This window comes from Tasmannia lanceolata, unplaced genomic scaffold (genome assembly GCF_043159265.1).
Source record: "Tasmannia lanceolata isolate RefF3 unplaced genomic scaffold, GAP_Taslan_0.1 ptg000007l, whole genome shotgun sequence".
NCBI lineage: Eukaryota > Viridiplantae > Streptophyta > Magnoliopsida > Canellales > Winteraceae > Tasmannia > Tasmannia lanceolata.
In genome coordinates, this window is record NW_027518684.1 from 10,873,817 (window position 1) to 10,895,988 (window position 22,172).

The window sequence follows — 22,172 nt, forward strand, 5'->3', positions numbered from 1 at the left end:
AACTATTTGTATGTAAAACTAGTTGGTAGATGGTTGTATTTTCAGGGCTACAAACCAGGAGAACAACCGAAAACAGCTGCAGGGACAACAAGCACTAATGCTAAACCAAGTGGCCCGGACACTTCAACAGCAGGCATGTCGACTGGCAAAGAGTGGAATTATGCAGTTCTTGCTGGTGTGGTAGCCGCCGCCGCCGGTTTGGGATGGTATCTCAAATCAAGCTCCAAGAAACCAGGACTGAGCTTCTCTATGACTGGGGGAATAGGTAAGGCAAGAATGCTTATTTTGCTTTGCTATTCCTAAATTTTAGGTTCGGGAAACATAATGAGAAGCAAACAAGAGAGTTTATTTCAAAGATCTTTGTTCATATGTTTTCTCTTTTCCTGTTTCTCATTTGTTTTTGACATGAAGTTCCAAATGCTGATGGTTTGTTGGCACAAGGTGACGCTCAATTTAAATTTAACTACGGGCTTAAAAGAAATGATGCAAAATAATCACAAAATAATCACGCTTAGCTGGTTTGTAAAACAAACAACAGAAAGTAAAGGCCCCAAATTAGATTCTAAATTTTCTTACACATAAAAAAAAATAAGCGGAACCAACATAAACACTTTTAACTTAGAGGAAAAATCTTTTCCTCAAGAAATTCAACAATGGTTTTACAGAGGATGGGCCCACCATTTTACACCTCATGATTTTAATTGGGTGGGGCCCATCATCTCACACTTAAGATTTTGTTGGGGGTGGAGCCTAACATCTTTACCCAAACCTATGGATTAAGGTGGGGCCCACCATTTTAAACACAAGCATAGCATGGGCCCGGAATACTAGTAATATTCTAAACACTTTATTTTAATATCTTAAAACCTAAATCAACAAGGCCTTAGAGGGCACATCGTCATGTAATACAAGAGGCATGCGAATTTTACATAGTGGGTCCCACCTATGGATGATCTGGCCATCCATCTTAAATGGACTATGTTGGATATTCGACAGACCAAAAATCAAAGCTAATCAGACAATTTTTCCACGGTAGCCCAAATTGAACTATTAGTTCTCCAAGAGGGTTACCTACATCGGTGTAAGTGGGCCCGAAATTTCCGATATAACCATCTGTATCCGCTGATATCACGGATAAAACTCCGAAATATAAGCCCACATATCGGCCAAGCTTACCACAAATATCGGGCTAAAAAGTTTCCTGCATTGGCCATGAGCGGATGCCGAGATATTCGGAGATAAAAATACATCCCGTGCGAGTGATTTGAACTCAAGTAATAGTTTCTATTTAAACAAAGATCTCCTTCTCTATCTTAAACTCCCTCTACTTATATATTGCACTTGACTCTCCACTCTATATTCCACATATCTTCTCCTTCTAAATTTTTTCATAGCTCTATACTATCTAAAGCAAGCTTTCTACTTATTCTTCAGTAATGGCTAACGTTAAGTTGAGCTCAATGTCATTTTTTGTTCCGCGCGTTGATTGTTCTGAAGAACAAAGTGTATTAATCCGAATCCGCAATACTAGCGACGATGAAATCGTGGAAGAAGAGTTTTCGTACTGTCTCAGCCAAATAATTAAACCTGAGACATGTATGATGTTGGTCACTCATATGCTCTCCTCATTCAACATTGAAATCATGGAAAACATCCAATTTCTGCAAGACAAGATGCATCTTTTTTTGCCTCCAATGTGGAGAAGAAGCTGTTCAAATGGGTTCGATGAATCTTGAAATCATCTTTGAAGTGGAGGAATCAATTGCAGTTGAGTATTAGGAAGGAGAAGAGACCGACTTGGATTTGATGGAATCAATGAATTCTGGTCAAGAGGGAGGGTTCGGAGGGATTCCGGCATCAAGATCATCGATCGAGGCGTTAGAGACGTGGATTTGTGATGGGAAGGATTGTGAAAAGAGTTGTGTGATTTGTTTGGACGAGTTTTCAGTGGGGATGAAGGGTAAGATCATGCCATGTTCCCATTTATTTCACGAGGCGTGCACTGTTGAGTGGTTGGAAAAGAGCAATATGTGTCCAATGTGTCGATTTCAGATGCCCACTTCGTCTGATTAATCTTATTGAGTTTGACGTTTAACCAATATTGGAAAGCTAGTCTTCTAATGTTATGTTGTGGGTGAAATGGAATATCACCTGTCCATGTCTGTGTAGACTTGCCAACCTATTGGATGAGATAAAAGATCTATGTTTACTTGGTGATTGTTCTTTTTCTCTCATTCCCAAAAGTGCCAACGATTTGATTTGGTGGCATTTCCAAATCTGAGAGCATACTACCTCTAAGGAGAGTGTTGATTCGAGGTTGGATTCAGTGTTTTGGTGTTTTCATGCACTCGAGAGACATATCTCCATTTATATACTCTAGGGCTTAAAACTCCACAAATTCTCATCCACATAGATCTCGTTTGGAAGAATGTAGGACATAATTTTTGAAAATACTTGTTGAAAATATATTTTATGAAATTCAAGGAGATAAAAGTTAGGGATTAAAACATATTTTTGATGGAAAAGCCTTCCATGATTGAGCATCCAAGGACTCTCCTACTGACCTAGAAGTGTTAAAAAAAAATTAAGAGTGCATGGTCTGAAAAGGTTCGACGGTGTTCTTTATCACAACAACTAACACAAGTGTGGAAAAGTACAGAAATTTCCACCTGAATTGTTTAATAATTCATTTTTCTCAAATTTTGACTATGAAAAGTTTTCATATTGGTCTTATGGCTTTGCATATATATAATTTGAGGAAAGTGTTGGTGAGCTTAAGCTCACCCAACTTATGGTGAGCTTAAGCACCCCAATCACATGGGTCCCACAGTTTCTGTGGTGATCCAAACCATTCATTTGCAAGGCCCTATCATAGATAGGGTGTGTACCAAAAATCAGCTCCATAGGATCATCCTAACCCCTCCATTTGTGGAGGACAAAAATGGGCAGATTTGTGAACAAATAATGTCTGTCCATTTTGACCTCCACTAATTGGATGGGTTAGGATGATCCTATGGAGCTGATTTTTGGTACACACTCCATCTATGTAAGGGCCTTTCAAATGAATGCTTTGGATCATCCTAACAAAGTAGGCCCCAATGTGAATGGGCGCTTAAGCTCACCATAAGTTTGGTGCTCACCAACACTTTCCTCATATAATTTATGCTTATCGATCTATTTTAGGAAATTGAAAAGGTTTGCAACTGTTTAGATCTCTCCACTAACTAATCCAAACTGTGTATTGTTGTGAGTTAAACTAGGTTACGATCTCTAAGATAACAAATCTAATAAATCCAAACCGGATTGCAGCAATATTTTGGAAAGAAAAAAATATTTCTAAATTTTCTTACACGAAAAAAAAAAGGTTTAACCCACCTAAACACTTTTAACTTAGAGGGACCTTTAATTTTTTTATTGGAAATCTTTTCCTCCAGAAACTCGGAACTGGTTTTACAAAGGATGGGCCCCACCATTTTACACCTCATGATTTTAATGTGGTGTGGCCCATCATCATCTTACACTTCAGATTTTGTTGGGGGTGGGGCCTACCATCTTTACTGAAACCTATGGATTACAGTAGCTCCCACCATTTTACACACAAGCATAGCATGGGCCCGGAATACTAGTAATATTCTAAACACCTTAATTTAATTTCTTAAAGCCTAAATAAACATTTCTTAAAGCCTAAATAAACATGGAAGGGCTAGGCTCATTCTATTGAAATGATTTTTTGGGCACAACCTATTTACGTTATGGCGCATCACATGGACCGATGGACAGTTTGGATCATTCTATAGTGTGGTCCGTACAGTATTTTTTGAAAAAATACGGGACTATAAGGGCTTACACCATATAAAATCATCTAAAAAGTACTCATCTTGGATATTCAACAAAACAAAAATCAAGCCAATCAGACAATTTTGGCATGGTAGCCCAAATTGCACCATTAGTTCTCCAGGAGGGTTACCTACATTGGTGTAAGTGGACCAGAAATTTCCGATAGAACCAATTTTATGATATCAGATGATGTCAAGGATTTACCTGCGATATACAAGCCCATATATCGGCCTAGCTTACCACAAATATCGGGCGATACAAGTTTCTTGCCGTGTGTAGATGCCGAGATATACGGAGATAAAGATACGTCCCGTGCGAGTAATTTGAACTCAAGTAATAGTTTCTATTTATACAAAGGTCTCCTTCTCTATCTCGAACTCCCTCTCTTGATCATATATCTTTGCACTTGACTCTCCAATCCATATTCCACATATCTTCTTCTTCTAAAAATTTCCATAGCCCTATACTATCTTGATCAAGCTTTCTACTTAACTTTATTTTGAGTTCAATATCATTTTTTGTTCCACGCATGGATTTTTCTTCGGACCAAAGAGTATTAATCCTAATCCGCGATGCTAGGGAAGATGAAATTGTGGAAGAAAAGTTTTCATACTGTCTCAGCCAAATAATTCAACCTGAGACATGTAGGATGTTGGTCACTCATATGCTTACCTCCTTCAGCGTTGAAATTATGGAAAACCTACAATTTCTGCAAGACGAGATGCATCTTTTTTGCCTCCTATGTGGAGAAGAAGCTGTTCAAATGGGTTTGATGAATCTTGAAATCACCTTTGAAGTGGAGGAATCTATTGCAGTTGAGTATGAGGAAGGAGATGAGACCGACTTGGATTTGATGGAATTGAATCAATGAATTCTGGTCAAGAGGGAGGGTTTGGAGGGATTCCGGCATCAAGATCATCGACCGAGGCATTAGAGACGAGGATTTGTGATGCGAAGGATTCTGAAAAGAGTTGTGTGGTTTGTTTGGACGAGTTTTCGGTGGGGATGAAGAGTAAGATAATGCCATGTTCACATTTATTTCATGAGGAGTGCATTGTTGAGTGGCTGGAAAAGAGCAATATGTGTCCAATCTGTCGATTTCAGATGCCCACCTCGTCTGATTAATCTTATTGAATTTGTCCGTTAAGCAATATTGGAAAGCTACTCTTCTATTATTATGTTGTGGGTGAAAGGGAATATCACCTGTCCATGTGAGTGTAGACTTGCCAACCTATTGGATGAGATAAAAGAACTATGTTTTCATTCCCAAAAGTGCCAATGATTTGGCCGATGGCCTTTCCAAACTGGGAGCTTCTAGAGTTCACTTATATGTAGGGCATTCTCTCTCCCCTCAAGTACATTTGTAATCTTCTTTTATTGAATTAATGGTTTCTTTAATTGTAAAGCTTGTAATTTTAATGAAAGTCAGATTTATTTTCGTGCTCAATAGGAATAAAAGATATTCATGCTTATTCATCAGATTGTACTACTTTAAAATGCTATGATATGTTTAAATCAATTAAGAAATCAAATTCAAGTACCTCTTAAAAATGAGAAGTATCTTTAAAAAGCATCATTAAACTTTATCAGTTAAAATTAATGCATATCCACATATTAAGCTATGAGACTAATTACAAGGCACAACTAGGTAAGGTTTTAAATCAAAATAATTAAACTAGGATAATCACTTAAAAACACACTACCTCTAAGGAAAGTGTTGATTAGAGGTGTTTTGGTGTTTTCATGCACTTGATAAAAATATCTCCATTTATTAACTTTAGGGCTTAAAACCCCATGAATTCTCATCCACATAGATCTCGTTTGGAAGAATGTAGATTTTTTTTGCAAATAATTGTCGGAAGAGGATATGGTTTGTGAGCAGCTGCTCAAATAAAGCTTATCTGAGCAAAGCTCACAAACCATAGGGGGGGCCACATTTTGGGGGTGATCCTAAGCATTCATTTGGAAGGCCCCATCATGGATGGGATGTGTACCAAAATTCAGCTCCATTGGGTCATCCTAACCATTCCATTTGTGGAGGGAAAAAATGAGCAGATTTGTGGACAAACAGTATCTGCCCATTTCCCCTTCCACAAATGGACACCGTAAGATGATCCAATGGAGCTGATTTTTGGTACACACCCCATCCATGATGGGGCTTTCCAAATGAATGCTTAGGATCACCCCCAAAATGTGGCCCCCCCTTAATGGTTTGTGAGCTCTGATTAGATAAGCTTATCTGAGCAGTTGCTCACAAACCATTTAATATATTTTATGAAATTCAAGGAGATAAAAGTTACGGATTAAAACATATTTTTGATTGAAAGCCTTCCATGATTGAGCATCTAAGGGCTCTCCTACCAACCTAGAAGTGTTAAAAAAAAATTAGAAGTGATTTGACAGAGTTTGAAAAGGTTTGAGCGTGTTCTTTATCACAACAGCTGACTCAAGTGTGGAAAAGTACCGAATTTCCACATGAATTGTTTAACAACTCATTTTTCTCAAATCTCTTCGACTCTACCAAGAAATTCTGACCACTCAAGCTTTCTAAGTTTGTCCAAGGGTGTTTTCTTCAACATCTTTCTCTGTAGTAACCATTGTAAGAACCGACCAAGCATTCCTCAAGGGATAAAAAACAACTAATATTCTGTCCATTCCTAAATATAAAAACCCCATCATGGAAAATCGGGTGACAGTTTGACATAGAAAATGAGTGATGGTTATTAAAGAAATTGTAAGTCCAAGTTCTGTCCCTGCGAGGCCATGATAAATTTCAGTAATGCCAAAAATTTTGCAGTCTGAAGAAGTGGGAGAAGTTGACAAGGCAATGCCGTGAAGGGAAAAATGATTAAACAAAACTGGTAGTTGGATTATAGCTTTGTCAAGTGATTAAAGGAAGTGACATTTTTGTTGATTTTTTGAGACATTAACAACCAACCATCTTTGGAACAATGCAAAAGAATACTATGGGTGCAACTCGGGTCGGGTTGAGGCCAACCCTAATTCAACCCGAGATAGGATTCCCTCAACCCTAACCCAACCCAATCCCAGCCTCGGGTTGAGGGTGGTCAACCCTAGCCCAATCCGCCTCTAAAATTTTAAACCCTAACACAACCCATCTAACCCGAAATCGGGTCAGGTTGAGTCAGGTTGGATCGGGTTCACCTTTGGCCAAACAGAAAAATTAAATAACCCAAAGAAAATAAAGGAAAAATTAGAGGACGGAGGTCAGGTTGGGTTGCCAAGTCCTCAACCCTAACCCAACTTGAAATTAAATTGGGTTGGCTTTTCCCAACCCAACCCGTGGAAATGCAGACCCAACCCGAGCCAAGATGGGGTTGAACCAGTCGGGTTCGGGTTGAGCGCGACCCCAGTTACACCCCTAAGTAATACCTTCCAAGTATGTTATCTCTTGTATAGAGTGAGATATCTTCAGAATGGAGCCACATATGTTTTTTATTGAGTGGAAGGGGATGAACACAGGGGAATGGGCCATATTTTGCCATGCACAAATTGCTCCGGGAACCATATGGTTGGGTGTTGTTAATTGTATTAGGTTCTCTAATGTCTTCTAATTAAACTAGGAAAGGTGGTTTATATACTTCTCTCTAGTATTGGGATTTCTCAACTCTCTCCTCATTACACTAGGATATAGCATTTGACATAGTGGGTCCCACCTATGGATGATCTATCCCAACAAATAAAGCTAACGTCTCGACTCCAACTTCCTCTCTACTTCGTTTTATTTAAGTCACTGATATTGGCACTACCATTTTGCGATAATTGCACTAATTTAGATTGTCGTTTCCTTTTTAACCGGCTTCTCAAAGGTTTTTTTGGAACTGAAACAACCTTTGACAGCTGTTTAAATAATAAAAGAAAAAATAAGTTCGTGCAATTATTAAAACTTGGTAGTGCCAATATAAGTAGCCTTTATTTACAGGCAAAACAAAAAAGTAGTAGTATTTTTCTTGTGGGTACTCAAACGCACCCTAAGAACGAATTTCAACACCCTTTTTCTAATCTTCGACTCGATCTAGAGTCTAGGCTGTATCTCTGCTTTCGAGATTTGGGTTCGTCGTGAGTTTTTAATTTTTCCCGTCTTTTTCCCGATTACTTTCGCGCCAAGATGGTGTCTGCAAATCGGGAAATGGCGGTCTATTGCTTTGACACGCTCGTGGCTCATTACAATTGCCAACAAGCTCCTCCCCCCGCTTTTGATGAAGCCCAATAGTACGTTTCTGGGGTTTCAATTTGATCGTTAGAATTCCCAAACTCTCTCTCTCTCTCTCTCTCTCTCTGTTTTTTTTCCTGAATTTGATAGATTTTTATGGGTTTGGGTGTCCGAAGGTTTTAATCTTATAGGGTTTTTCTTTATCTAACTTTTTTTATGTTATCTCAGGATTTGATGTAATCTGATGTGTGTGTGTGTGTGTTTGTTGTTTAACTTCAGTCCAATAATCAGTTTGTGGGCTCACCATCGGTTGTCACAATCTCAAATGAACAGGGCCTTAAGATTATGACAACTGATTGTGAGTGCCAAACCTATTATTGGACTAAAAATTGTGTTTTAGTTTGAGTCCAATCATCAGTTTAGCACTCACAATTGGTTGTCGTAATCTGAAACGAACAGGGTCTTAATCCGATGCGATTATTAGGATTCGATATTCCTTTTTTCGTTCTGTTTGATTTGATGGATGAACTTCTTTCTTGAATTTCCTTAATTTCTATATTTTGTGCATTTAGATGTAATTCATGAGTTTGCTTTTACTTTTTTCTCTGTGATATGTTACATTTAATTTTCTGCATTGTGTTTTTTACACCTTGGCCTCACCTGGGTTTGGATGAATTTCTGAATAATCTCTATGTATTTTCCTTTGGTTCTATGTTTTATTGGTGATGATGTTACTTCTAACGGGTTTTACAAGGTTCGATTTAATTGAGTGACATTGTTATTGGTTTCTCAAATGATACTCTTCTATTGGTATTGCCTTTTTTGTTCTTTGCAATCAGTTACCCGCGGGTAACCGAGTTCAAAGCTCTGAAGAAAGCTACCTATGCACTTTGTCCATGTCTATCAACACTAGATTAGTTTTTTTATGAGTAAATGTAGGTTTGCTCCTCTGAAACTCTTCTGCAGTTATGTGCACTTCACTATAACGGCCTGTTTGGATACCTCAGATTTTGTATTTGGATTTGGAATTGAGTTTTCAGTACAAAATGAATAGATCTGCCAGCTCATGTTGAGGGAGACAGAGAGGGAAGGGGGTAATTCCTGCTGCAAGGGAGAGGTTGAGGAGCCTAGAGGGTGAAGGAAAATGCCAGATCTGTGGATTTCCAATTTCTTATTTCCACAGCTTATTTGGAAATCTGGATTTTTTCACTGTCGCTGAATTGGAAATTCAAGGATTTGATCGGGATCCAAATGTCAACGCAAAAAGGGCTGCAAATGTGAGAATTCCAAATCAAAATCTTCTCGGGATCCAAACGGGCTCTAATTGAACTAACAAAGCGACTGATTGTATCTGGTTTCATAAAGGTAAAAAAAAGATAGAGAAAATAAAACTCAGGCCAAATCGGTGGCAGATCAGGTAGCTGAAATTGGATAGTTTTTGTTGGCCTTTGTTTTGAACTGGTTCCTACTGAATTTGTTTGGTACTAATCGTTCCTACGATGGGCAGTTTATACCAAGGAAGCAGGATTCTTCCCTGGGAGCCTTCGATTCCCGCTCTGGCAACCTTGGTTTATATCTTATAATCGAAATCCAATTTTTATAGTAGTCCGCTTCACTATATTGTTGTCTGACCCTCTATGTAATTGAAAAAAATCTGTCTTTTTCTCCTGCAAATGCATTTATTTTAGTTGGCAGTTTTAAAGAATTTATCATCTTGGATATTTTAACTTCTCTTTTTTGTTTGTCCTAATTTTCAGCCCATTGTTTGTCACTTGGAAGAAAGCGGTTAATGGTGGGGAACCTTGTCTGCGTGGATGCATAGGAACCTTAGAAGCTCGTTGCTTGATCAATGGGTTCAAGGACTATGCTTTAACCAGGTATATTTTTGAAGCATGTGTTTTATTTTTGAAGCCATTGACTTCTATTTCTTTAAATTCATTGATTCTGTGCATGTTTTCTACTCTCCCCGTCATGTCTCATGTCAAACCAAAATGAAATGGGAATTGACTTTGAGTGAGAAGGATCTTTTTGTTCCCTGTTTCACTCACCTACGTGTCTCCCACATGTGGGATTTTTCTCAATCTTTTACGGTGCCAATTTTTGAAATATGTTTATTATCTTCTCCGTTTATGTACTATATTTATAATTTATATATTATAAACATGTGATCAAGTGTGTACGGACAGGCTATGGTTGGCTTGTTGGACATTTTAGATGGGCTTTACTTACGTTTTTATTATGAATGGGTCATGTATATGGATATAGTTACAAGTTAGTTTTATTTGGTTTCCTCATTATAACATTATTGTCTAATTCACTGCTCATATCGAAAATGGTCCTTTGTTGGTGGTTTTTTAACGCCATTAAAAAAAAATGGTCCTTTGTTGGTGGAAGGTGATTAGTTGGGTCCGTATCTCAGTGAATGCCCCTTACTAATTGTGTCTTTTACCTTTCAATAGCTCCATCACCTTGAATTTCAAGGTGAATCCATCTACACCCAACTGTGGGGTTACTATCCGATAATTTGACAAGTTCCTCGGTATTTTTCATGAGAGCTTCTGTCACTTCCATGGTTTTAAATTTCGGCCGAAACGGTTTCGACCGCGACCGAAACAAAATTTACATGAAGTCGTTTCTTTACAAGATTTCGGCAAAATTTCGCCGAAATGTCACCGAAATGTTTTTTACCCTTTTTTACAAAATTTCCACCGGAATTTTTAAAAAGTCCACCGAAATGTTATAATTCCCACCGAAATTTATGAAGTATTCACCGAAATAGCCAAAATTTCCACTGAAATCGCCGAAATTTACACCGAAATTTTAGACATTTCGGTCGAAATAAAAAAAAAACGACATCATAATCATATTTTTACATGATTTCGGACCGAAACCGAAATTTAAAACCTTGGTCACTTCTTCCATAGCCTTCCAACACTCTAGATGACCTAGAGTTCTCAACACCACTTTTGAGAACTTTAAAAGAATAGATTTTTGAAAGTTATGCCTTATAAGGAGACAAATACTGATAACACAAGGTTGGTTATAAGGTGGTGGGCACAAACACATCTTTCCTTGTAGCAATAGGGAAGTTAGCGGTATTGACATGGGAAGCTAGGTATCTTGAAGATATAAAATCACTAGTAATGAGAGCATCTCTAGTAACGGTTTCAACAACTAGTCTAAGAACTTTAGGAATATAGAAAGTACCTGGATCCATTGGGTTATACAAATGTTGAGAGCGGTGCAAATTATGCCAGCTTCTTATTCCTCACTCAACAGCTCTGGGGAATGTAAAGATGAATGCAAATATGAGAAACAAGAGAAGAGTATTTTGCCGTGTGGTCTGCCCTCAATGAAGGGTGAATCAGACTTAATTTTGACGGGAGAAGTAGATTTACCCACTCGATTAACACTTGCTCAGGCGGCTGGTTTCAGGGGAGTATTTGCTGAACCCAAAAGGAGAAATTCTTTTATTTTATGCAGATCCTTGTGGTGATGTGGATACAGTTGTGGCGGATGTTATGGCAGCGTGGAATGGAGTTAAATTCATATCTAATTCCGTCATACCTAAGATCTAGATTGAAGGAGATCCACGTAACACCATCTGCTGGCTAATCGGGGAATCCCTCCCGCTCTGGGAGTTTAAGATATATTTAGGGAACGAGGGATTTTATCTAAGTTTGTATTGGCTCAAGTGGCAACCCAAGAGGGCGTGGGGGGTGTGAATTGGGATTTTAATAACCTTTTGTTCTCTTAAAAATAATTCAGTTTAAAAGCAAGAACAAATTAACAATTAAGAACTTGGGAGGATAAAAATAGTAGATGCAAAAAAGAATAGAGAAAAGATTAAGAGAATATGCACCCGGATTTTTGTAGTGGTTCGGCCACACCCGGCCTACATCCACTCTCACGAAGATGTCCGCCCCCTCTTCGTGCTTCCACTATCCCGATCTTCGTACAGGTGAAGACCAAACCGTTGCAAGCTTTGCTCCAAGCTCCAATGGTTGATTCGGTGCACTCCCACCAAGCCAAGCCTTTATCCCCAAGCCTTGAGACTGAAGGTTGTTGCAGTGTCCTCACCAAATTACAATAAAGAAAGATCAAAATCACCTTTTCAAATTTGGATATACAAATTCAAGCTCACTACAAAGTCTTTCCAATAATACGAGTTGAAATCCTACTTTAATCCCTCAAGTCATATTCAGATAATGGCACAAAGGATGTTTGCACAAGTATATAGTGAAAGATGGTCTCAAGTGTGTTCTACATGTGTTTAGGGGTCATAGAACCCCTTGTATAGAGTTTAGAATGCTAAACTAGCCGTTACAGGGTTGTTAACGGGCAAAACGGACGAAGCCCGGAGGTCCGCCCAAATTTTTGGGCAGTTATTCGATTTTGTGTCAATCTTAAAAAATTCACATCTCCTTCGTTTCTTATCGGATTTTGACATTCTTGTGCATTCCGAAAACCTTAGGAAGCCTACTTTTTGTTAAAAATAATTTAAAAATGATTTGAAAATTATCCACATTATCCACATATTTACTTTGAGGGACTACAATTGCACTCTAGACTTGACCAAAAATTATCCACATTATCCTAGTACCATTATCCACATCTTTACTTTGAGGGACTACAATTGCACTCTAGACTTGACCAAAACTTCTTCAATTCTTCACTTCAAATCTTGAGATCTCATATTCTTCTCCATGGATCTTCTTCTAGCTTTAAAGTCTTCTCACTTAGCTCCATTTTCCATGGATTCAAGCTCACATTGTCAATTTGGCCCTTGCCTTTGTCCAAGGTTCTGTTTGATGTGATTTTCATCTAGCTTGCACAAGCACACTGAAACACATTCTACACATTAATATAAACACCTAAAATAATGTGTCAAATTGTGGTTGGAATCATCAGAACATAACTTAGAAGATTGCCAAGGTTGAACCCTTGGGCTTACCGTTTGAATGTTGCTTCTCATATCCTTCACGATGAAAATAGTTGGGCAAATCTTTGAACCAAATTTGGAGTATCTAGGGCATGAAATGCCTAATTTAAAATATTTTTTGTTCTATGTTTTTGTCCTTGTTTCATTGTATTGGATGCTTTCCTTAGCCTCATTTTTTGGATTTGTCTTCTTTAATTTAATGTATTACTTGTTACTGTTCAAAAAAAAAAATTAATGTATTACTTGTTCGGGAAAAGGAAAACCTTCTTATTAAACTCTTCTTTCGAATTGGCCTTTATCTTCTGAATTTCATTGTTATAGCTCCCAATTATTGGATTATCATCACATAAACCCATATAATCACTATATTACGTATTTACGTTTGTCTGATAAAGGAATATAATCTCATCTTTCGAGAGCCTGGTGGAAGTTGTGTATGTTTGTTTTGACCACCTCGGTTGTTTTTCTTGTATGTTCCTCTTTTCTTAATAAAATTTCACCTGCCATTTAAAAAAAAGGGGGTATATTACGCTTTGGTTGCACCATGCACGTAGTTTCTTCTCTTTTTTTTAATCTTTGGTGTCATTTGGCATATCACTGTTCAATTGGTTGTTTTATTTGTTGGCTGTTGTTGCTTTTATTAAATTATGCTTAATTGATTTTGTATTCCAAGTATAGTGAACGTGCTGTCATGGCTTGCTACCGATTGAAAATCTTCTGTGCCCGTTTAACCCTTTGTCTGTGATGGATTTATGTATCATTTTTTTGCTTGCAAAATGCCATTTCATCGGTTTCCTTCTGTGTTATCTTGCAGTGCTCTGAGGGACCGCCGGTTCCCTCCCATACAGCCTAAAGAATTGCCGTATTTAGAATGTACAGTTTCCATTCTGACTGACTATGAATCTGATCTCAACTACCTTGATTGGGAGGTCTGCCTCTTCTTTTCTGTTCAGTACTTTTCTAGTTTCATATTATTAGAATGAAAAATCAGATGAAGCTAATTCAACCCTCAAACTGCTACAAATTCCTAGGTAAGACAAAGTTACAAATAAAATCATATAAACAGTCCAAACTCTAACCCTAATCAACTATTGGAACTTTCCCAAAAATCAATAAATAAAATCATGGTAATTCTCCAAATAAATGAATGGCAGCTTCCCTAAATTTTGAAGCCTACGTTTGGGTCCTTCTGTTGATGTCAGCAGGTTGTCATCTATTTGGTCCTTCCCTTTTTTCTTCTATTAACATTCAGGCGTGCTGGACTTTTGAGTGTATTGTCCACCCCCCTGGGCCATTAAGATTGCTTCATTTACTAATTATATAGCCAAACACTTCAATTGTCTTCGCATCTATCTCCAAAGCTTCCTCACCAATCTGTGAAGCTTGTCCAATTGCTAGGTTCTTTCAGTGAACATGATATTGGATTGTCCAATCTCATAGGCATTGTCACCCAGCTTCTTCAAGATTTTGCACGGTCCAATCCTAAAGATAGCCCAAGTTATAAACCCTACAACTCCTCATTAAAATACTATTTCAAACTGCCCTAAGAGTTAATTAAATTCACAGTAATTCTGTAAATAAAAAAAATGGCTGGCTTCATTGAGTTTCAAAGCCAATAGACTACTATAGACCCCCACGCCCAACATCAGCAGGATGTACACTCCATTGGGATTTTATTTCCTTTTAGGACATGTTTGGCTACCATGATTTTTTTTCATGATAAACTAGTGTCTCAAAGTGGTGAGAGGGGTAGGGCAGGTGAAGTGGCTAAAAATCAGGAAAGTAGTGTCTCCAAGTGGTGAGAAGTGGCTAAAAATCTAGAAACAAAGAACTCCACTCAAAATCGGATCGACTTTTTCCTGATTTTTAGCCACTTCTCACCCTCATCTCAATCGTGCCCTCTCAAATCTCTCCTTCTCCCACCTGCCCTACCCCTCTCACCTCTTGGAGACACTGATTCGTCATTAAAAAAAAAATTCCTTGCGTCCACACATGGCCTTAGTAGTACTGTAAAGTTTCAGGGCTGCTGGACTCTTTTGGGTATTTGCAGGTGGGGCGTGTCGGCCCTCTAAGAATGCTTCAGTATCAAAATCAACCAGACAAAAAACAAAGGTTGCATTGCCTTGTGTTGAGTTTGCTTTGTAATCCATGATTGAAATATGCTCTCATGATCATTGCCGCAGGTTGGAAAGCATGGTCTAATCATTGAATTTTCTGACCCTGATTATAATATAAGGCATACCGCAACATACTTGCCTGAGGTGGCTGCCCATGAAGGTATATTCTGTTTATGGTTGATATTCATTCTGAAAATTTTAAGTTTACATTAAGTAGACAAACAAAGATAAAAAGGAAATAACTGTTTGCCTTCTAATAACAAAACCATTTTAAGCATTTAAAAAAACAAAGAAACAAAAAAAACAAAACCATGCTTACTTACTATGTAATTGTTTGGTTCTTGGGCTCGAAACAGGTTGGACAAAGACAGAGACAATCGACTCTCTGATGCGCAAAGCAGGTTACAATGGCGCTATCACTGAGTCGCTCCGCAAGCACATCCATTTGACGCGTTACCAGAGCACCCTCTACACATTGCACTACAGTGACTATGCCACCCATGTTAAAAGAACAAGAGGAGCTGTCCCTGCAGTTGTTGGATCCATGCCCAACTATTAATTTATCCTAATTTCTCCATAACCCAAGTTAGAAATTCAAAAGGCTTATTTAAAGCAGTTGAATGGTGGATCTGGTATTAATTCCATCTCTCCTGTTTACTTATCTATAAATTTGCATTTGAGGGAAATGAAAAGTAAGGAAAACGCTTACTCAAGAAATTGACTATATACAAAATTCAGTTCTGAACAGCTTCATATGTCAAGCTGTATTATATGAACTTCAAAACTTTGACTTAAAATATATTTATGGGTCTATTTTGTGCATAATCCACTTTCTTATTGATCATTGCATCATTTTTCGTTCAAATTCCCCTTTAGGGCTGAAAGAACTTGTGGCTTTTTTTAATACCTCTCTAAATTATTTGCATATAATCATATAAAAGAAGAAAAGTATATACTTTTATTTTCACAAATGTTTCAACAAAATTTTGAAAAAGGACGGGTTAAAAAACTGAAAAGAAAGGGAAATGATTTGAGAACAACTTGGGAGGTTGGCCACTGCCTACGAGCCCTACAATTGTTGTGCGCCGGTACGTGGACCAGACCGCACCAGGGCTGGGATGGCCACTGCCTATGAGCCCTACATGTGGAGACACTAATTTATCATGGAAAAAAAAAATCATGGTAGCCAAACAGCCCTTCGTAAAATGTATTTTCAGGGATATTTCAGGATATTTCATTCACCGCAACCAAGAATGTGAGCGTAGAATGGTCGAAGAATACAACCTAAATGTTGATCGTTGCCCTTTTCTTCTTCTTTTGAAATTGGAACGTCCATTTGCAGACTCATTGGTCGTGTTGGGCAAGGCTTCTCATTCTCTCTCAGCTAAACTGGTATGAAAAGATTAATGTGATTCTTCAGAAGCTCTAAAAAATCTCATTTCTTAGGCACACTAATGAAAAGTGAAAAATGAACATTGCGCATTGGGGTTGTTCAGAAGGCTTTTCTTTTGTTTGTCAGCTTTTATCACTCGCACGCTTCCTTGTAAAATTAGATCATCTTCAATATTATGGGAACTGATATATCCGCCCCTTTTGATCACCAGGAACTCCTCCTGTCAAGTGTTTGTGGCAATCAAGGGGCATTGAATTCTTCTAAATAAGTACAACAACTCCTCTTTAGTCATTGATACACTGAAAGGGGATGTTCCTGGTGATCAGAAGAGGCGGATATATTATTTCCCAATATTATCCCCAAAGATTAGTCTATAAATACCCATAAAATAACAAAGAGATTTTTGACATTTTGAAATTAGCATTAGGAATGAGAAGACTACTTGTATCTTCTCCTCTGGACGCTTTCCACGTACCTAAGGGGCATAGTATATGTTCGTGTTTGCAATTGCTTGTGAGATACTAAGAATTTTAGATTGGCCTGGTACGGGTGCAACTCAAGTCGGGTTCAACCTGAAATTTAGGCGGATTGGGTTCAACCTGGAATTTGGGAGGGTTGGGTGGCCCTTCAAGCAAATAGTGTTGGGTTTGGGTTGGGTGAAAACGAACCCGACATGAATTCGGGTTGGGTTAGGGTTGGTCTCATGCAACCTGACCCACATTGAAACTCAAAGAAAATTCAAATTTCTACAGTTTTGGCACTTTATCAATTCAGAAACAGAGAGAGAGAGATAAAAGTTGAAACTTGCTATTTTAAACAAGGGATTTGCTAGGGACCATTGCAGAAGGCATTTCATGTGTTGGCTGTTGCATGAGAGAGCAGCCACCTCAGACGAATTAAATGAAAAAGACAAAAATCTGTTGAAAAGTGAGCCTATGTGGCTGCTCTCTCATGCAACAGAAATGCCTTCTGCAATGGTCCCTAGCAAATCCCATTAAACAAATTGCCTAAAATTAAAAATTCTGAAAAATAAAATATAAAACCTAAAACTTGTACTAACCCTAAAATCTAAATGGTGTAACCCTAACTCGGTTGTTGCATCTCTCGCAAGTCCCGTTCCTCTCATCCCATCGCGAACGACCAACCTGTTTGGATAGCACCTAGTTGTCGCTGAACACTGAACTAATCTTTGTAGGGCCACGAAAATGAGAAACACATTGGTGGTTGTTCAAACTTCATTTTGGTCATCACTTGGGTTTCTTCTTTTTTAATTTTTGGGATTGAATATTCACAAAGCTTCTTGCATCTTCTCCGGAATGAGGGTCTTAATTACCTATAGTATCTGGACCACGGATCGCTTGCTTGAAGGTCTTAATTAGCTATAAGATAGGGTTTTATCTAGGGGTGCTACTCAGGCCGGAGTCAACCCGAACCCAACGGGTTGAACTCTAATTTCAGCCAGGTTGGGTTTGGGTTAAGCTCACAGGCAACCTGACCTGAACAAAAAGGATTTTTGCAAAAGCAGTCTTCTTACTTTGCTGTATTTGTAAAAAGGTCTCTTCTTTGTTTGATAATGCAAATATAGTACGTTACATTTAGAGGTGCAACTCGGGTCGGGTTGGGTCGGGTTGGGTCGGGTTGAGGCCAACCCAACTAATGCGGGTGCTTGAGAGGGAAGAAGAAGAAAAATAGAAATCAAGAACACAACAAGAGAAGAAGAAGAAAATGGGAGCAAAGCTCAATCCAATTGATATTCCATCAATTACATAAGTTTATCAACATCCAAAATCCCCTCTAAAGATAGTTTCTAACTCTTTAAATAAAAGAAAACTAAAGCAAATTCGTTCAAGCTCCTCCACTAGCTAGCTTAGGGACTAACATAACATTAATTGCATAGGAACTCATTAACTTTGACTGTTTTGGGAACCCACAGACATAGTCCACAAAAACTGCCATAACTTTCTACCCTCCTGTCCAATTTTCAAGCACAAATACTTGTTGGAAAAATCTCAAAGAGACCTACAACTTTGTAGTCTACCACTTTCCATAATTCTAGCATTTAGAGGTCCAAAAAATATATTAAAAAACGGGCCAGCAACATTACTGCAGGATTGCACCTTGGAACTCCACCAAAAACACCTAGGCTTGACATGGCTGCCATGTTAGCACTACATCATCATCTCCGGGTGAGAAAGAACTCGCCCACGAGTTCTCATCAAGGTCTCCATGATAAGTTGTCAAGTCTTTGACATTGAAAGTTGGATGAGTATTGATATTTGGAGGGAGCTCAATCTTGTATGCGTTGTCGTTGATTTTCTTGAGAATTTGACATGGACCAATCTTCTTCTCCTTGAGCTTGTTATAGGATCCGGCTGGAAATCGTTCATTCTTCAAATAAACCCACACAAGATCACCTTCATTGAAGATTTTGATTCGGCAATGAGTATTGGCCGCTTGCTTGTACTTCTCGGTATTTTCTTCAAGATTCTTCATGAATCTTTGTCATGGTAGTAGCAAAATTTTCCGCCTTCTTGTTGGACAACGATGGATCGGGAATGGGTGCAAGATCAAGATAGTGTTTTGGAGTTTTTCCATAAATCACTTCGAATGGGCTCTTACCGGTAAAACGATTCACAACATAATTATAAGAAAACTCCGCTTGAGGGAGCACCATATCCCATTGCTTGGGCCTCTTTGCCGCCAAACTCCTAAGCAAGTTTCCCAAAGTTTGATTCACCACCTCGGTTTGTCCATCGGTTTGAGGGTGATAGGCGCTACTATAGAGCAAAAGAGTACCAATTCTTTTCCATAAGCATCTCCAAAAATGACGCTTAACTACCTCATTTCCATAAGTATCCATATCCGAAACAATGGACTTCGGAACACCATGATGCTTAACTACCTCATTGAAATAAAGATTAGCAACATAAGAAGCATCCATAGTCTTCTTGCAAAGAATGAAATGGACCATTCTAGAGAAGCGATCAACAACTACGAAGATGGAATCATTACCTCTTTGAGTTCTCGGCAAGCCAACCACAAAATCCATACTAACATCTTCCCATGGAGCATTAGGAAGTGGAAGTGGAGTGTAGGTACTAGTGTTTTGAGTTTGTCCTTGCATGTTTGGCATATTCGGCATCTCTTCACATAACGCATCACATGTCGGTAAATGGTCGGCCAAAAATACTTTTCTTTCACTAGCAAAATAGTTTTGTCTCTTCCAAAATGTCCTCTCAAACCTCCCGAATGTAGTTCTTTTATAACATACTCTCTAAATGAACATTTTGGAATGCATAAGCGACTCCCCTTAAAGAGAAAATCATCTTGAAGAAGAAAATCTGCATGCTTCCCTTCTTTGCAAAGCTTCCAAATTTCACCGAAGTCTTCATCATTTGCATACATGTCTCTAATGGTATCAAACCCTTCAAGTTGCACACTCACAGAATTAAGAAGAGTCACTCTTCTACTAAGAGCATCCGCCACTTGATTGCACTTTCCGCTCTTATGCTTTAACACAAAAGTATATTCTTGTAAGAAAGAAACCCACTTTGCATGTCTTCGATTTAGGCTTCCTTAATTGTTGATGTGCTTGAGAGCTTCATGATCGGAATTCAAAACAAACTCCCTTTGAACAAGATACGATCGCCAATGCCGAAGTGCTTGAACAATGGCATAAAATTCCACATCATAGGTAGAATACTTCTTTGCTTCATTGAGTTTTTCACTAACGAAGGCAATGGGATGACCTTCTTAAAGTCCGGCAAAGCACTCCGCCAATGCCCACATGAGAGGCATCACAATCAACCTCAAATATCTTCTCAAAGTCCGGCAAAGCAAGCACAGGAGCACTAGACAACTTGCCCTTTATAAGTTGAAAACTCTTTTCGGCCTCCATAGTCCAACTGAACCCATCTTTCTTCATGCAATCCGTCAAGGGTAATTGTGGACCCCGATCCGAAAGAGAGGTGGGGGACGAGCCCCCAGCGGCCTCTTGGATCATCCACGTGTGAAGGAGAGCTCTACCAAGGAACTCTCGAAACGGATGCCACCCTCATAGCATAGCACGAGTGGCGATATAAAAGAGATACCTCTCGATTCGGGAACAAGTCCGGATTCGAATCGTACCTAAACAAACTCAGAGTCGCCATCCATGGTATACGGCCATGGATCCTCAAACAAAATATGCTTTGTATACCATGGATAACCAGAAATATATATGGGTTCGTGCCTGATTACGAATGGAGAAGGTCTGAAGAGCACCCCCAATTCATCCGAGTGCAAGCACTTGGTCTCTTATGCTATTTATTATTAACCTCGAAGAGTTTCGGGCGAAAATCATATGAAATAGGAACAATTCTCAGGAATCGTCTACCTAAGCATGCATTTCCTGAGGATAAAGAAATAAGCATACATAAAATGAAATGAAAGATGTGTCACCTAAGCAAAGCTAGGTTATGGGTGACATGTCTAATGAGTGTCTAAGTTCTGGTAGACATACACATGCAAGCTACAGCTAAATGTATAGTATCAGTACAAGAAAGTAAGAAAACACATCAAAACATAAAACACAAATTAATTCTATACATGACTGGAAAAGACAAATCGTAAAACTCTAATGCAGGACTTGACTCGGACCAAGATGGCCGTCCATCCCAGCTGCTCTACGTATCCCGGCCTCGGGAAGAATCGGAGTCAATGTAGTTCGATGACCTATTATAAACTACGATGCATAACCATCTAGAACCGCCATCTTAGACTCGATCCACAAGACTCGACTGATTTTTAAAGCTTTTTACACAATTGCTTAAGTTCATGTGAATTGTAAGTTTTATGACTCTCTATATGCCCTAACTAATGCAAGTTGGTTAGCCTTAAGCTAATGCAGGTGGGCCCTACATCCTATGTGTATCTAGGCTATGCAACCTAATGAAAACCATGGGCTTACTATATGCTTCCTAGTCTAGCCATCGGTTCGACTAAATGTCTAACCGATCGACTCGAGGCCTCCTAACTCTAGGGACACTCACACGACAGGACGCACCATATCAATACAAATCAGGACAGCCTCCTAACTCTAAAACACCCAAAACAGCTAGGACAGACTCCTAACTCTAGGGGAAGATCTTTTGAAAAGGTTTTGAAGAAGCTTTGTATTTTTTTGAAGGTTTGACAAATTTATTTTTAAAGGTTTGGCTGGACCTGGGATGTGGATCCCAAGCTGCATTACGTACCCTGTGGAAAGGGATCAAGCCAACGTAGTTCGGAACGAACTCTCCTACTACACTCCTAAAGCTCAAAATCATTTCAAAATGACTTAAGATTTTTGTTCAACTGTTTTTGAATTTTAAGATATTTCAATGTTTTTGAATTTTAAAATATTCAATTGTTTTTTTGTTTCAAATTTCTAATGTTTTTGTGATTTTAAATGATTTCAATGCTCTTGTGATTTTAAGATTTCAATGGTTTATGGATTTTAAAATTTTTAAATGTTTTCAACCTTTTGGTCAAAGGTAGGGAACACATAAAGCAACAAACTAGGGCAAAACCCTAAAGCTACGGGGAAACCCCGAACAAGCAAACTAGTGTCAAAGACACTTGAACTAAACCACAAACAAGTAACTAAAATTCAAAGAAAAAGAGAAAGGATAAGGTCTCTAACAAATCAAACTCGAACAAGACTAAGCTAGTCTCTAAGGATAAACCTCT

General features: G+C 38.6%; 1 protein-coding gene across 1 annotated transcript; it reads left to right on the top strand.

The window, feature by feature from the left end:
- The first annotated feature begins 7,797 nt into the window (after positions 1–7,797).
- On the top strand, positions 7,798–15,895 carry LOC143881862 (uncharacterized protein At2g38710-like). The gene is made up of 5 exons (XM_077385181.1): positions 7,798–8,070; positions 9,769–9,888; positions 13,768–13,882; positions 15,137–15,230; positions 15,427–15,895. Exons 1-5 carry the CDS (start codon positions 7,967–7,969, stop codon positions 15,627–15,629), a joined length of 636 nt encoding a protein of 211 aa, XP_077241296.1. The 5' UTR covers positions 7,798–7,966; the 3' UTR covers positions 15,630–15,895.
- Positions 15,896–22,172: the final 6,277 nt, after the last annotated feature.

Excerpts from the sequence above, each read along its gene's own strand:
- LOC143881862 (XM_077385181.1), top strand. The coding sequence starts at position 7,967 with ATGGTGTCTGCAAATCGGGAAATGGCGGTCTATTGCTTTGACACGCTC. Across the intron at positions 8,071-9,768 it reads GCTTTTGATGAAGCCCAATA|CCCATTGTTTGTCACTTGGA; the intron begins GTACGTTTCTGG and ends CCTAATTTTCAG. Across the intron at positions 9,889-13,767 it reads AAGGACTATGCTTTAACCAG|TGCTCTGAGGGACCGCCGGT; the intron begins GTATATTTTTGA and ends GTTATCTTGCAG.